Here is a 14,732-nt window from a genome sequence, read left to right on the forward strand (position 1 = left end):
GGGGTTTCTTGTAGGAGTTCTGATCTAGGATCAGATTTGCCTTCTAGATCACTATGAATAATATTAGATGGACAGGTGGGACCTGATCCTAGATCAGCACTTCTACTCAGACGACTACGGCCCTAGATCCACCTACATACAGCGGGCCACGCAGCGACCTCTAACCCCTGACCTTTCATGAGCTCCTGCTGCCTGTCCTCTTCGTCCAGGTCGATGATGACGGGTCCCTGGGGCTTCTTGGACTTCCTCTTCCTGCCCGTCACAAAGCTCTTCTTCAGGGACAACAGGCGGTACATCTCATAACCCATCAGGAGCACGCCACCGTCACGTGACCACTCCTCCACTACCTTAGCCCGGGCCACCGTGGTTCTGTAGGGCGCACACACACGTCAAAATTGGTAAACACGCACACATACTAGTTAGTGTGTTTTGTGTTATGGATATAACACACACAAGTGTTAGCTAGCTCTACTATATAATGTTACGTACTTGTGCTCGTCATTGAGGATGTGGACTCTGAAGGTGCGTCCTGCGACTGTGGCAGGGTCACTATCAGGGGGCAGGGCCTCTTGTGATGGGAGCCACAGGTTAAACTCTGCCAACCAGTTCTGGAGCGTGTTCACCTGGGGGAGAGAGAGAGAAAAAGCTAGATAGATGTATGCATACACACACACAAGACAGACAGCGATACCGACAGACAGGGGAGATGCACAGAGAGCAGAGAGAGAGAGAAAGGAAGAGGGACAAAGAGAAACACACACACACACACTCACTCAAACCACACACCCAACCACTCTCCCTATCGGTGAACTCACAGGGACGATGGCCAGTACGGTGTGGGCCCCGGTGTGTCGCAGCAGGATGTCTATGAAGGAGATGACCTGCAGGGTCTTACCCAGGCCCATGCTGTGGGCCAGGATACAGCCAAACCCGCTGCTGCCCTTGTAGCGCTCCAGAGACTCCACCAGGTTGTCATAGAGGAACCGGATCCCACCAACCTGGGAGGGGAAAGAGAGATGGAAAGCAACTGGTGAGAGCGAGAGGTGAATCAAGAGCCGAGTGAAGAGGAGATAGGCGATGGAAAAAGTGAACGGTGTCACGTCTGAACTATCTTCATACGTGTACGGTAGAGTACACCGTGGCCTCCGCGTTTCACGGTGCAGGGTAAGGGCTAACAGGCATGCTACACTGGCCGTGTTACTTTTGCAGAGCGGGAGACGCTCCCCCCGAAAAATGTCAATGAAGCCTAAGCGTAAAATTACACCAGTTCTTTTTTTTCACAAATTCGATACTTGGCTCACGCCCCGAGACCACCTTGACTAGGACCGGTTTCCCAGACATGGCATGACGTTAGTCATCGACTTAAAAACACTTTCAATGGAGATTAACCAGTGAAAAGGTAGTTTTTTTAAAATCCAGGACTAGGCTTAATCTGGGTACGGGAAATTGGACCGTAGTGACGGCCCAGTGGAGCTCCCCTGTACTACCTGGTGAGGTTTGACTGCACGAGCCAGCTGTGGGACGAGGTACAGGTCTTCCTCCTCCGCTGGGTGGTTGATGTTGACCAGGACCCTCCCCTGGGCGTCTGGTTGGTTGAGTGAGTCGTTGATGTGCGCTCCGCTGCTCTCCTCCGTGCCCCCCGCACCTTCATCCTCATTGGCCGATTCGCTGCTGATCGGCAGTGTGTCGTCGTCCCCAGAGCTCAGCTCGATCACGTCTGGGTTGGGGAAGAATTTGATTCGATTAGATGTATTTATTTATTTTCGGGTAAAAAACAAACCGTTAAAAATGTAAAAAGTGAAAGATTTATAACACACTTATTTCCAATGTAGAGAAGGCTTGGTCCAGAGCAGGGGAATGTATATCTATCTACTCATGACATTAAGTGTTCATAACCTGACAGCTAAATATGACATTATGACTCACATAGATTATTAAGTAATTATGAGGTCTGTGCTCCCTCTAGATACAGCATTTTTAGTACTAACCAAGAACTGTGTTTATGTTCCTGTTTGTCTAACCAAGGATCCTTATAACTAGGTTTTTACCTAGAATGTCTGGCTCTAAGCCTGTAGTGTAGATAGTAGGGTTGTCACAATACCTGTATCACTATACTTAGAAGTAGCATGGCAAGGAATCAATAAAATAAGAAGCAGACTTCGTTTCTCAAGGAAACACACAGCCTTACCGTCTCTGATAGTGGGTGTGATAGCGGGGATAGTTGGTGGCTTGGCGTCCTCCTCCTCCTCCTCTCCACTGCTGTCGCTGCTGTCCAGGCAGATTACATCCTGCCTGGCTAGGAAAGCAGCCTCTAACGACCCCTGGCCCTGAAACTCCTCCTCTCCAGGCCTCCCTGACACCGCTTCCACTGGAGAAGAGGGGGAGATGAGAGATAGCGCACCGACCATTGTTGCTATTTTTTACCTTTGACAACGTAAGGGATTTAACGTTCCATGTGAATAAAGTCAGAGAGAGAGACAGAGAGAGAGACATGCACTGACAGGAAATAAGTAAGAGGTTAGGAAAATAAATCTCCCTCGACCATGGGGTGGAAGAATTAGGGCTCTATAAAATCCGCGTTGTGGAGAACGCAGACGGAATCCATACATTAAAACTGTATTCAACCATATTAAAACATTTATTGAACTTGGTAGGAAATCAACTGAATATATTCAGCGTATTAGAAAAGTAATTAATTTGCCCAAATGAATCAGACATTAACAAAATGCATCAATGATTCATATTTTCCTGCAACTTTTGGAAACGGCACAGGAATGCAGTCAGCGATTAGAGAACCTGTCAGAGGTGATGCTGATGACATCATCTTCTAGTAGAGATGGAATGGATTTCCCAAAAACATTCTCAACTAAATGTTAACTACAAAGTAGACTATGTTTCAATTTTAATGGTCAAAAGAGCAGTTTCTCAAGAAATCATTTTGCTAGGACTGTATGGGAGTGGTCTGCGCGAGGAGGGGGAAACTAAAAATTAGCTGTTATTGGCAGAGAGGTTTGGAAGTATTCTAATTCACAAACTCTGCCATCACATGAGAACTATAGAAACGTCGCTAACCAAACAATGGCCTCTCTCTGCTGGTGCACAATTTAATTAAAGTGTCACTACACCCGAAAATCTGAATTTCTTCGTGGTCTCCTGATGTGGTTTAAGCAGTGTTGTGGAATTACAACATGCAATTGGGTTGTTTTTCTATATATATATAAAAAAGTCTGATTTTGAGAGAAAAAAACATGAACATTTGAAAAAACTTTAACCCGGAAAAACAACATTTGGGAAAAAATTCAACGGAATCAGGCAAAAAAAAAATTATTGTAATATTTTATAGGGCCCTACAGAATCCTTTGTATGACAAACCACGAAATGGAGCCCCTCTATGACAGTCAGTGTCCAGAGGGCTTCAGGCTGAAATAGGACTCTCACCTGCTGGAGAAAACTCTTGGACGGGTGGTGCCATGAAGTCCTTCCTCTGCTGCTCCAGACGCCTCAGCCTCTCTAACTCCTCCTGCTGGGCTGCTTTGGTCACTGCCTCCATCTGGTGCTCCTTCAGCAGCGTCCTGTTGGGAGGAGAGGAAGATGGAGTTAGGGGAGAGGAAGATGGAAGATGGGTTAGGAAGATGGGGAGGAGAGGAAGATGGGTTAGAGGAGAGGAGGGGGATGGGTTAGAGGAGGAGGAGGACAGGGGATGGGTTAGGGGAGGACAGGGGGTGGCGTTAGAGGAGGACAGGGGGTGGCGTTAGAGGAGGACAGGGGGTGGCGTTAGAGGAGGACAGGGGGTGGCGTTAGAGGAGGACAGGGGGTGGCGTTAGAGGAGGACAGGGGGTGGCGTTAGAGGAGGACAGGGGGAGGGGCGTTAGAGGAGGACAGGGGGTGGCGTTAGAGGAGGACAGGGGGTGGCGTTAGAGGAGGACAAGGGGGTGGCGTTAGAGGAGGACAAGGGGGTGGCGTTAGAGGAGGACAGGGGGTGGCGTTAGAGGAGGACAGGGGGTGGCGTTAGAGGAGGACAGGGGGGTGGCGTTAGAGGAGGACAGGGGGGTGGCGTTAGAGGAGGACAGGGGGTGGCGTTAGAGGAGGACAGGGGGTGGCGTTAGAGGAGAGGACAGGGGGTGGGTTAGAGGAGAGGACAGGGGGTGCGTTAGAGGAGAGGACAGGGGAGGGCGTTAGAGGAGGACAGGGGGAGGGCGTTAGAGGAGGACAGGGGGGGGCGTTAGAGGAGGACAGGGGGTGGCGTTAGAGGAGGACAGGGGGTGGCGTTAGAGGAGGACAGGGGGTGGCGTTAGAGGAGGACAGGGGGGTGGCGTTAGAGGAGGACAGGGGGATGGCGTTAGAGGAGGACAGGGGGTGGCGTTAGAGGAGGACAGGGGGTGGCGTTAGAGGAGGACAGGGGGTGGCGTTAGAGGAGGACAGGGGGGGCGTTAGAGGAGGACAGGGGGGGCGTTAGAGGAGGACAGGGGGGTGGCGTTAGAGGAGGACAGGGGGAGGGCGTTAGAGGAGGACAGGGGGAGGGCGTTAGAGGAGGACAGGGGGAGGGCGTTAGAGGAGGACAGGGGGAGGGCGTTAGAGGAGGACAGGGGGAGGGCGTTAGAGGAGGACAGGGGGAGGGCGTTAGAGGAGGACAGGGGAGGGCGTTAGAGGAGGACAGGGGAGGGCGTTAGAGGAGGACAGGGGAGGGCGTTAGAGGAGGACAGGGGAGGGCGTTAGAGGAGGACAGGGGGAGGGCGTTAGAGGAGGACAGGGGGAGGGCGTTAGAGGAGGACAGGGGGAGGGCGTTAGAGGAGGACAGGGGAGGGCGTTAGAGGAGGACAGGGGGAGGGCGTTAGAGGAGGACAGGGGAGGGCGTTAGAGGAGGACAGGGGAGGGCGTTAGAGGAGGACAGGGGAGGGCGTTAGAGGAGGACAGGGGAGGGTGTTAGAGGAGGACAGGGGAGGGCGTTAGAGGAGGACAGGGGAGGGCGTTAGAGGAGGACAGGGGGAGGGCGTTAGAGGAGGACAGGGGAGGGCGTTAGAGGAGGACAGGGGAGGGCGTTAGAGGGGAGGGGGCGTTAGAGGAGGACAGGGGAGGGCGTTAGAGGAGGACAGGGGGAGGGCGTTAGAGGAGGACAGGGGAGGGCGTTAGAGGAGGACAGGGGAGGGCGTTAGAGGAGGACAGGGGAGGGCGTTAGAGGAGGACAGGGGGAGGGCGTTAGGGGAGTGCGTTAGAGGAGGACAGGGGAGGGCGTTAGGGGAGCGAAGGAGGACAGGGTTAGAGGAGAGGACAGGGGAGGGCGGGGAGTGCGTTAGAGGAGGACAGGGGGAGGGCGTTAGAGGACAGAAGGAGGACAAGGGGAGGGCGTTAGAGGAGAGGGGGACAGGGGGATGGGTTAGAGGAGAGGTGGACGGGTTAGAAAAGAGAGAGAACAGGGGGATGGGTTAGAGGAGATAGGGTGGTTTCAATCCCTTGTTATCAAACAGATGAGTGTACCTACCTGATGTTCTTCCTCATGTGTACTGTCTTTGAAGGTTTAGCAGGCTTAGGCTCCTTAGACTTAGAGGTTCTCGGTTTCTTCTTTTTGCCAACTGAGGTCTTGTCCTTGCTGGGGGTCTCAGGACAGGACGAAGGGGCCTGGGACTTTGAGGCCCTCGGTTTCTTCTTCTTGCCCGCAGATGGCTTGTCCTGGCTGGGGCTCTCAGGGCGAGAAGGAGGCTGGGAACTGGGGCCAGAGGGGGGCTGGGAGCGAGACTCAGGCCTAGAGTTGGGCCGGGAGGAAGCCCTGGAGGGGGGCTGGGAGGTTGGCTGAGACGGGGGCTCAGAGGGAGTCTTTTCTGAGGGTGAGGTAGCTGAGGGGGAGTCCCTCCCTCCCTGGGTCTCCGTCTCTGTACTGCCCTGGCCACTCTCTGGGCAATCTGTGGGAGAGAGGAGCAGTGAATCACAATCAATCAACTAATTCTAAAGTCCAGGCCTGGGCTTAATCTGTGTCTGGTCAATGAGCTGAAGAATCTCCAATGAACAAGATTCTTAGTTCAGGATCAGGCTTAATGATTTATCAGGGAAACCATCCCTAAATCCTAACTCTTGTATTGTTTACTGGGCCACCTGATCATCTTCTCTATGGTCCATTCATGACCATTACTGTCCGGCCCCAGTCAGACAGACGTGAGTGTCCGGCCCCAGTCAGACAGACGTGAGTGTCCGGCCCCAGTCAGACTGGCGTTACAGACAGTGTCGGTCCTCCCAAATGGCACCATATTCCCTTAAATAGTGCACTAACCAGTCAAAAGTAGTACACTAGGAATAGGGTGCCATTGGTGACGCATCCAGTGTCTTCATTAGACTCCCCTCCACCCAGGCTGAGTGTGTGTGTCAGTGGGGCTTGCCCAAGGCTCTGACCCTATGGGCCCTGGTCAATAGAAGTACACTTAATAGGGAATAGGGTGCCATTTGTTGACGCAGCCAGTGTCTTCATTACACTCCCATCCTTCTCGACAGTCATGGCCGAGTGTATGAGAATGAGCGGGGGTTGCCTGGTGTTACCCCTGGCAGCCTCTCACATTCCTGGCATTGAACACGTCGTTTGAGAGGCGCCGCTCAGAGCAGATGCCGGCAGCTCCAGGCTGGAAGTCTCGTTACAGAAGCGGTCATCAAACCCTGACCTGGACTCTCCTACCTGTTGCTCTAACACGCTCAAAACTGGTCCGTCTGGCAACGTGGGCCTTGGCGGATCAGACTCTCTCCGAGTGCCCGGTTCACTGCCCGACTCCCTCCCAAATGGCACCCTGTTCCCTATGTAGTGCACTACTTTTGACCAGGTCCCCTGACGCAGGGCCCTACGTAGGGAATAGCGTGCCAGACTTTGTAACTGATTGGTTGACTACATTAGATCGTATTTGAAATACAGACAGCCTATGTTTTGCATCAGACTTGACAAAAAAAAAAAGAAAACTAGTTGAATCACTTTTTCTTAGCAGCTGGAAGCTTTGCAACCATTGTTAAACTGAGACTTGGCGATATGACGCTGCCACAAGCAGCAACATGAACTGAGAGTATAGCTGGTGAGAGCAATGCCAAACGATGCACTCGTACACAGTATCTGCGCACGTGCACGGTTCCCTCCGCTGCAATGTAAAAGCACGTAACAGCTGCAGCATTACAACAGCGTAGAAGTTTAGCCTGGCGCTTTCAGTTGTCGCGGAAGGCAGCTCCGCTGTTCACAACGTGCACCCCCCGACTTCAAGTCTTTAGATTGAATTAGAACCACTTCGAGAATGTCTTCTGTTCTGAACCAGTACTAATTGTGAGTATTAAATCGGAGGCAAGACACCAGCCATGTCACTCACCAACTGCATCATCTTCATCATCCCCATCGTTGTCACCCTCATCTTCATCCTCAATCTCCTCCTCCTCTTCCTCTTCCAGATCCTCGTCTTCGCTGTTAACGCTGGGGTCCAGGTCGCTTCCTGAGATGGCCTCTTCAGACATGACGTCCTGCAGGGCTCAGAGAGCATTACCTACACACATAGTCACTGGGAGTACCTGCAATACAATACACATCACTTAAAGCCAACGGTCAAACAAAGCACAACAAAATGGAGACCCCCTTTAAAAATGGATTGTTCACCTCAGCTAAAATCAAGGTAAGGAAACCAATATGTGGCCAATTCCAAAAACCCATCCCAAAAAAGGCCCATCCCAAAAACTGAAATATCTGCTGCGAATTAAAGATTCAACGATATCTGCAGAAAGAATGGGGTGTCAGCTATGACATACTGAGTTGAAAAAAAAATATCTATTTTGGTTATTGAACTACATTAAGCAAAGGAAGGAAAGGGGGGATACCTCGTAAGTTGTACAACGATGCATTCAACTGAAATGTGTCTTCCGCATTTAACCCAACCAAAATGAAGTGCATTTAAACCCGGTAACAGAATTACATCTTGGGTCCCTGAGCTGTACTACACAGAAACTATGGATATGAATGTCATGGTGATGTACCCTGAAGATGAACACAAAAAGGTGGAAATATGCAATATCCTCCTTTGTATCTTTGGGTATTATTCTACACACATATTTTAATGGGCCCCACCCCAAAACAAGAGGTTGGTCCAGACTGGACCAAATCTGAACCAATCATAGATGTCTATGTTTCTTTATGTTGAACCTGTATTTAACTAGGCAAGTCAGTTAAGAACCAATTCTTATTTACAATGACGGCCGACCCCGGCCAAACCTGGATGACGCTGGGCCAATTGTGTGCCGCCTTATAGGACTCCCAATCACGGCCGGGTGTGATACAGCCTGGATTCAGGTACTGAACCAGGTTACTGAACCAGGTAACTGAACCAGGTACTGAAGTGACCCCTTTTGCACTGAGATGCATTGTCTTAGACCACTGTGCCACTCCAGAGCCCTCAACAAGTTTGGACATCAAAGTACAGCACAGTAGAGCGCAGAAGAGTAGAGTACAGTAAAGTAGAGTTTAGTACAGTAGAGTTCAGCACAGCACAGTACAATACAGAACATAGTGTGCTCAACTTGTGTGTTCTACTGTGTACTGTACTGAACTCTACAATATTGTACTGTACTCTAATTTTCTTTACTGTACTCCACTGTGCGGTATAACACAACTCCGGTACCTTTTAGATACTAGAACATGAAAAATGGTTTGGTACTACAATTCTTGTTACTTTCGGTACTTCTGTCAAATGTGTCTCACGGCTCAAGTCTAACAGCGCAGCCGACGTACCCCTTATAGCGCGAGCGCACTGCTCCACTTAGCCTGCATCATGTTAGCTCCCCACTCACGCTGCACAGAAGTTAACATACTTGAATAACGCGACACCGCATTGTGAAACTGTTAATTGCTGTTTGCAAAACAATGTCCATACAGGCTAGTCTGGCTAGAACACTTTTACCATGCAAGACGATACCGGTATCTTCCAGCTTTGTAGGCGAACTATCCTTGCTAGCTTACAGCTGAAGCCAACATCAATTCCCTACCCCAGTACTTTGTTCGCAAATCATTACGCTAAATATTCTGACTTCAAAGCTGATCGGCCTCTCACTCAAGTCTTTCCCAAAGATGATCTATTGCCTCAGCGAACTGAATAGGGCTCCGACGGGCTGCTCTCCTCTTGCCTTGTGAATGACGTCATTACGGGTTAAAGAGACAACGCTCACTTTTATAAAAAATAAACTACTTCTATGCAAATGCTGTTGAACAGTACAAGAAATTAAGTCCCAAATTGAAGGGAAACGGATTTTGTCATCTGTAGCCCCATGAAATCAGCCCAAAACAAGCTCAATAACTCAATGCATGCACACACTCACTCCTGTTGAATATGCATTCACCTGTATTGTGAATAGGCTTAGGCTACATCTTGATTTACCCAGTTCTTCAAGAGACATACCATTCAAATACAATTATTACCATTATGTTGTTATGTAGTTATATTGGTAAAAAAACTAAGTCAAATTGATTTGTGTAATTGATTCATAAATGCATACATGGCTGTCTCTGAAAAAAAAATATTGGTATTGAACTCAAAAGATGCCCACCGATTGAACAGAGGACCAAATGCCATTCTGTGACGTTGGCTAATATGTATTTTTTTTCCTTTCAATGGTATCGTTTTGGTATTGAGTATTGTGATACTAATCTGGTATGGAAGTAAAACAATTCTGGTATCATGACAACACTACTGTACTCTACTGCATTGTTTCCCAACCCTGGTCCTCCAGTATCGCCAACACTACACATTTGTATCATAACACTGGACAAGCACACCAGATTAAACTTGTCAACTAATCAGCAAGCCTTCCATGAGTTGAATGAGGTGTGTATGTCATGTGCTACAATGAAACTGTACTGTTGGGGATACTCGAGGTCCAGGGTTGGGAAACACTGCTCCACTGTCCAAACTTGTGAACCCAACTGTGGTTTGTGACTACTGTGATTTCCCAATGTAATCAATTCAATTGTCAAAATCAGAAATAACATAATTTTGAGTTTTATTCACTCAATTACTAAACAAAATTGATATCAGTAAAAACACTAATTGATAGGGATACCTATACTTGTTACCTCTGTGAACTTTCATTATCTTCCCTCATCATGAGGACGTGGGTTTTTGGTAACCGCATTTCAAGGCAGTGTTTCTTAAACTTCCAGAACTAAATATAAGTGTTGATATTAGTTGGCAGGGGGTCTTCAAGTCAACATTATTTTGTTTTGAGCTATTTGTAATACCTTTTAAATACTTTCTTTCTGGTAGTTGTTTTCTAAAACCATTTTCCCATCTGTTTGAGCAGAAATCAGTCTGCTTATTCCTCATTTTTAGGATGGAAAACGGTGGAAAAATGTACATATGCCGTGATTTCAAAATATATATAAATAGATTCTTAGCTTTCATTTGATATGAACTTCACATGTTGGTGCTCATGTTTTTTTGTTTGTTTTTTACATGGAAATGCCCATGTAATTTTGGTGAACTCTCTCTTTCAGCTTGGCAAAGTGGGGAGAGTTGGATCTAGGGTATGAAATTACTATGTTGGGTAAAACAGGCTGGTTATTATCATCAATAAATCGATTCATTTTGTACATTCATCATCTATGATAGAGGGATGCATGAAATAGAGCAGTACAGTAAAACAAACTGTCGTTGCTTTACCTTCGTCTTTCCTAAGGCACTCTCAAAGTATCAGAGAGAAAAAGAGGAAAGGGAGCTCTGCGAGTGTGTGTCGAAGTGTGAGTGTGTGAGTATGAGTGAATATGTGTGAGCGAGCGAGGCGGCAAGAGTGTGAGCGAGCTGGCCAATTACATAAGAGCTCAGTTACATAACAGGCCTTTGCAACTCAGACAGACTGTGTTAAACAGCAGGATATATAGGCTAACCCAAGACACACAGACTATAGTCGTCGCTCCCGTTTTCTCTCACCTCACATACAAAGGCCTGTACACTGTTCCTTCAGATGGTTATGCAACGACTAAGGTCTGAGTGTCAAACCCCCCCGCCTCCCACATTGGCAGACAGCGGCTGCGTCCCCATTCTCCCAAGTGGGCACGTCCCTTCAGCCATCGCCTACACCGATCCTAGGCTTTTCAATCTGAGGGGGAGATGTGTGCAAGTGCACACTTTTAGGAGAAGGGACGTCGTACCCAATGGCGAAGAAACATTTTCTCTCACTGCCTACTGTTCTCCTATTAATAACACACAGTTGAAGTGGTCGGTACATCGGTACATCGTAGATGTCTTCCCAGCTTTTTTGTAACATGTGTGGCGCAGCATTCAGCGTTTTTGTCCTCAAATGGAACTGTAATATACTTTTATTTGTCATTTTTCCCCCCCAGCCAAGTTTTATCTGTAATATTGGGAAGAGAAACAAGTTCCCAATGGTACCTATGTGGGTTTGTACCATAAATGCTGAAACGTTAGCCAGGTAAACAAAACCAAAGCACGGGTTGTTCTCAGACCTTGTCCTGGTGTTTCCTTTGGAAAAATGTGTAGCAGTGAGGGGAATTGGAGACTGAGAAGCTGAGTTCTGGTGGCTTACTACTCCAAACTGAATGAAAATGAAATTACGCTGACACCTTTTAAAATATAATTTCCACCTCCAGAAATGAGTCCAATAATATATTGGTAAAATTTATTTGACATATTGGTCCATGCATATATTACCAGGTATGCTATTAGCAATAAGCATAATCACCCGAGGCCCAACTGATGCAGCATAGTGGCTACAAATAAATACAGTAGGCAACCCCATGCTTCAGCCTATCTGCATTTACCCTATTGGGCTAATCATTAGATAGATCCCAAATTAGGTACTTTAACTAGTTAGCATACTAGTGTTGAAATGTATGTCCCAAAAAACTTAAACACAGTGACTATATGTAGGCCTATCTGGGGTAATATGCCCAATCTGTATTTGTCACAGAACCCACTTCATGTCACCATTTTCCCCTCCAACACTTTCCCTGGTTGCCACTACTCTTGCTCAACTAAAAATGTAGTCTGTCTCATTACAATTTAAGTCACTCCCCCCCAAAATATTTTGAGGTTGGGTGGCGGTTTACACCAAGGTTGCCGCTGTTAACTCGGGGCCTATTCAGATGTTGAGAAATAAATAAAGTAGGAATGGAATTCTGGAATCCAAGCCAACTACGTAAATAGATAAACTATCTACTATGGGACTATGGGGTAGTCTGATTTTTCTATTAATTCGTTGTTTTGTTTTCAGAGGAAAATTAAAAGTGGACTGTTTCATCATCTTCAGTGCGCCTTGGTAGAAATATTTTTTTAATGTTCCATATTTTTCGGGCATGGTGGCGATTTTGCGATGGCTCGACACCACATAAATGACTGCAGCGGAAAACAGCCTTGTCAGCAGGAGCAGCACCATTTAGTGGTCAGAACCTGGTAATATCAAGATGTAGGATGGGACATAAACCTAAACTTCAATGACTAATTTCTCTGAAGGGGGGAAGGATGTAGGATGAAGAAACAATAATCTGAGCCGCAGCTCAAACCGGCTGTGCGAATGTGCCATCGTGCATAAATGTATTTTGTCACCCCACACCAAACGCGATCACGACGCGCAAGTTAAAATATCAAAACAAACTCTGAACCTATTACATTAATTTGGGGACAGGTCGAAAAGCATTGAACCTTTATGGCAATTTAGCTAGCTAGCTTGCACTTGCTAGCTAATTTGTCCTATTTACCTAGCTTGTTGTTGTTAGCAAATTTGTCCTGGGATATAAACATTGAGTTGTTATTTTACCTGAAATGTACAAGGTCCTCTACTCTGACAATTAATCCACACATGAAACGGTCAACCGAATCGTTTCTAGTCATCTCTCTTCCTAGGCTTTTTCTTCTCTTGACTTTATATTGTGATTGGCAACTTTCATAAATTAGGTGCATTACAGCCACCCACATGGTATTACCAATGAGGAGAAGGCACATGGGTACCTGCTTCTATAAACCAATGAGGAGATGGGAGAGGCAGGACTTGCAGCGCGATCTGCATCAGAAATAGAACGGACTTCTATTTTAGCCCTTGGCAGCGCAGACACTCGTTGGTGCAATAATTGAATAATATAGATTTCTATTTTGCGATGCGAGCAGTGTAGTCAGCCTGTAATTACTTATCAGATATAGAGAACTGATACTGATGTTGGGATTGTTGTGGGGGGTCGTTTGACCATTTCTTTGGATTCCTCATGTCTTAGTCACTGTTAGAAAAAAATGTCTCTCCAAATCAGATGTTTGGTACTATATTTATTATATGAATCCTATTCATTTAAAATTGTCAATTTGGGTGCAATTAATTAGCTTAATTTCTCAGAGATCAAAATATTTCAACAAAATAATATTGCAGGGATGCTAATCGTATCTGTGTCTAACTACAGAAACGATTTCAGAACAATCTGAGATGGTGGGGGTCATAGCTTGCTGAAATTACATGGAACGACCCACATGCATGTCCAGCATCAAATATGACCACAACACTGAGCAGCATGTGGATGATATACCCCTTCTCACCTGCAACTCCCAAGGGCAAATCAATATCAACCCCTGTGTATATTTTTTTGCGTTCTGTTGACATTTCAACGTGTCAAATGTTAAATCATAGGACATGAAGATGTTGTTGCACCTTGGCGTGATACTTTTGTGTTACTTGAATTTCGGAGAAAAATAAAAAATAGATGTCACACTTTTGGTATTGCACCACAATAACATGGAAAAGACAGTTCAGGAATATATCCGACACTGAGATGTTGTTTCCAAACAACAATGGCAATATTCCTGCTAATTAATATAATATGGATGCCAACATTAACCTCTGACTGTCACTCCCTCTCTCACACACAAACACAATTGAGCAATTATAGCGCAGTGTTACAGGAAATGCTAAATGCAAGAGATAATAACCAACTCTAGCTTCTGTATGTAGCCATCACGTGCAACCATAAACAGGTAGATAACTAGCTAGAATAGGGGCGCATCATTAGCAAATACCTAGCTGGCTTAAAGTTACTTATCGTTTTCTACCTTGTGCCCATCGTCAAATATGTCATTATTAACTCGCGAAAATCAACATAATATCTACTGTTATTAGGACACTAACTCGCCGGATATTGAGATGTTGGCTTATTAAAACGCTCATCTGAGATGAAATATTGCTAAGAGATGCGGTTGCTAACGTAGCTAGCTATGCGTCTGGCTATAAACAGATCACAATCCAAGATAATGTATTTTACGCTAGCTAGCTAGCTTAGCTAATTTGTTACAATTAGTTAGCTAACAGCAGTTAGCTCGTTCAACGAGTTTCCATAAATTAACAGACGAGTCGTACAAAACACAGCCTGCTAACGTTAGCTAGCTCGTGCAGCTAGCTAGCTTGTTGTTAGTGAGCTAGCTAGCGTCATGTTACCATACACTCGCTGTTTTCAGCCAACGTCTATTGTCCAGAGGATGGCTAATCAAGAAATCCCCTTATGTAACATTGTAAGACTGAAACTAAAATGAAATTCGAGTCAAAAAGTTGTCAAACTATGTACTTACATTTTGCATTCCCTTGGGAAACCGAATTGATGATATGCTTATGATTAATACATTATTCTTTTTACAAACTGTATTTTTTTTTATTTCCCCCCTCACTGTTTCTTCAAGGGTAACAGTAACACGGTTCCCCTGCACAGATGGAAAAACAACTCGCTTGAAGTCGGTTCCCGAAGG

The 14,732-nt window shown here is 46.5% G+C and overlaps 1 protein-coding gene across 4 annotated transcripts in view; it reads right to left on the reverse strand.

Moving 5' to 3' along the window:
* rad54l2 (RAD54 like 2) overlaps positions 1–14,732 on the reverse strand; it is a 34,269-nt gene extending 19,537 nt beyond the window's left edge. For 2 of the 4 annotated variants that reach the window (XM_035778770.2, XM_035778773.2), the window contains exons 1-9: positions 14,559–14,731; positions 7,329–7,524; positions 5,480–5,897; positions 3,439–3,572; positions 2,189–2,368; positions 1,488–1,717; positions 816–998; positions 490–623; positions 173–369 (exon numbers count right to left, since the gene is read on the reverse strand). In XM_035778770.2, the coding sequence (XP_035634663.1) occupies positions 173–369; positions 490–623; positions 816–998; positions 1,488–1,717; positions 2,189–2,368; positions 3,439–3,572; positions 5,480–5,897; positions 7,329–7,470 (1,618 nt within the window). In that variant the 5' untranslated portion in view covers positions 7,471–7,524; positions 14,559–14,731. Of the gene's footprint in view, positions 1–172; positions 370–489; positions 624–815; positions 999–1,487; positions 1,718–2,188; positions 2,369–3,438; positions 3,573–5,479; positions 5,898–7,328; positions 7,525–8,903; positions 9,094–14,558 lie in introns of those variants that run through there. The other 2 variants (XM_052527357.1, XM_035778772.2) reach the window with 2 other exon arrangements.

This window comes from Oncorhynchus keta, chromosome 10 (assembly GCF_023373465.1).
Source record: "Oncorhynchus keta strain PuntledgeMale-10-30-2019 chromosome 10, Oket_V2, whole genome shotgun sequence".
Classification (NCBI taxonomy): domain Eukaryota; kingdom Metazoa; phylum Chordata; class Actinopteri; order Salmoniformes; family Salmonidae; genus Oncorhynchus; species Oncorhynchus keta.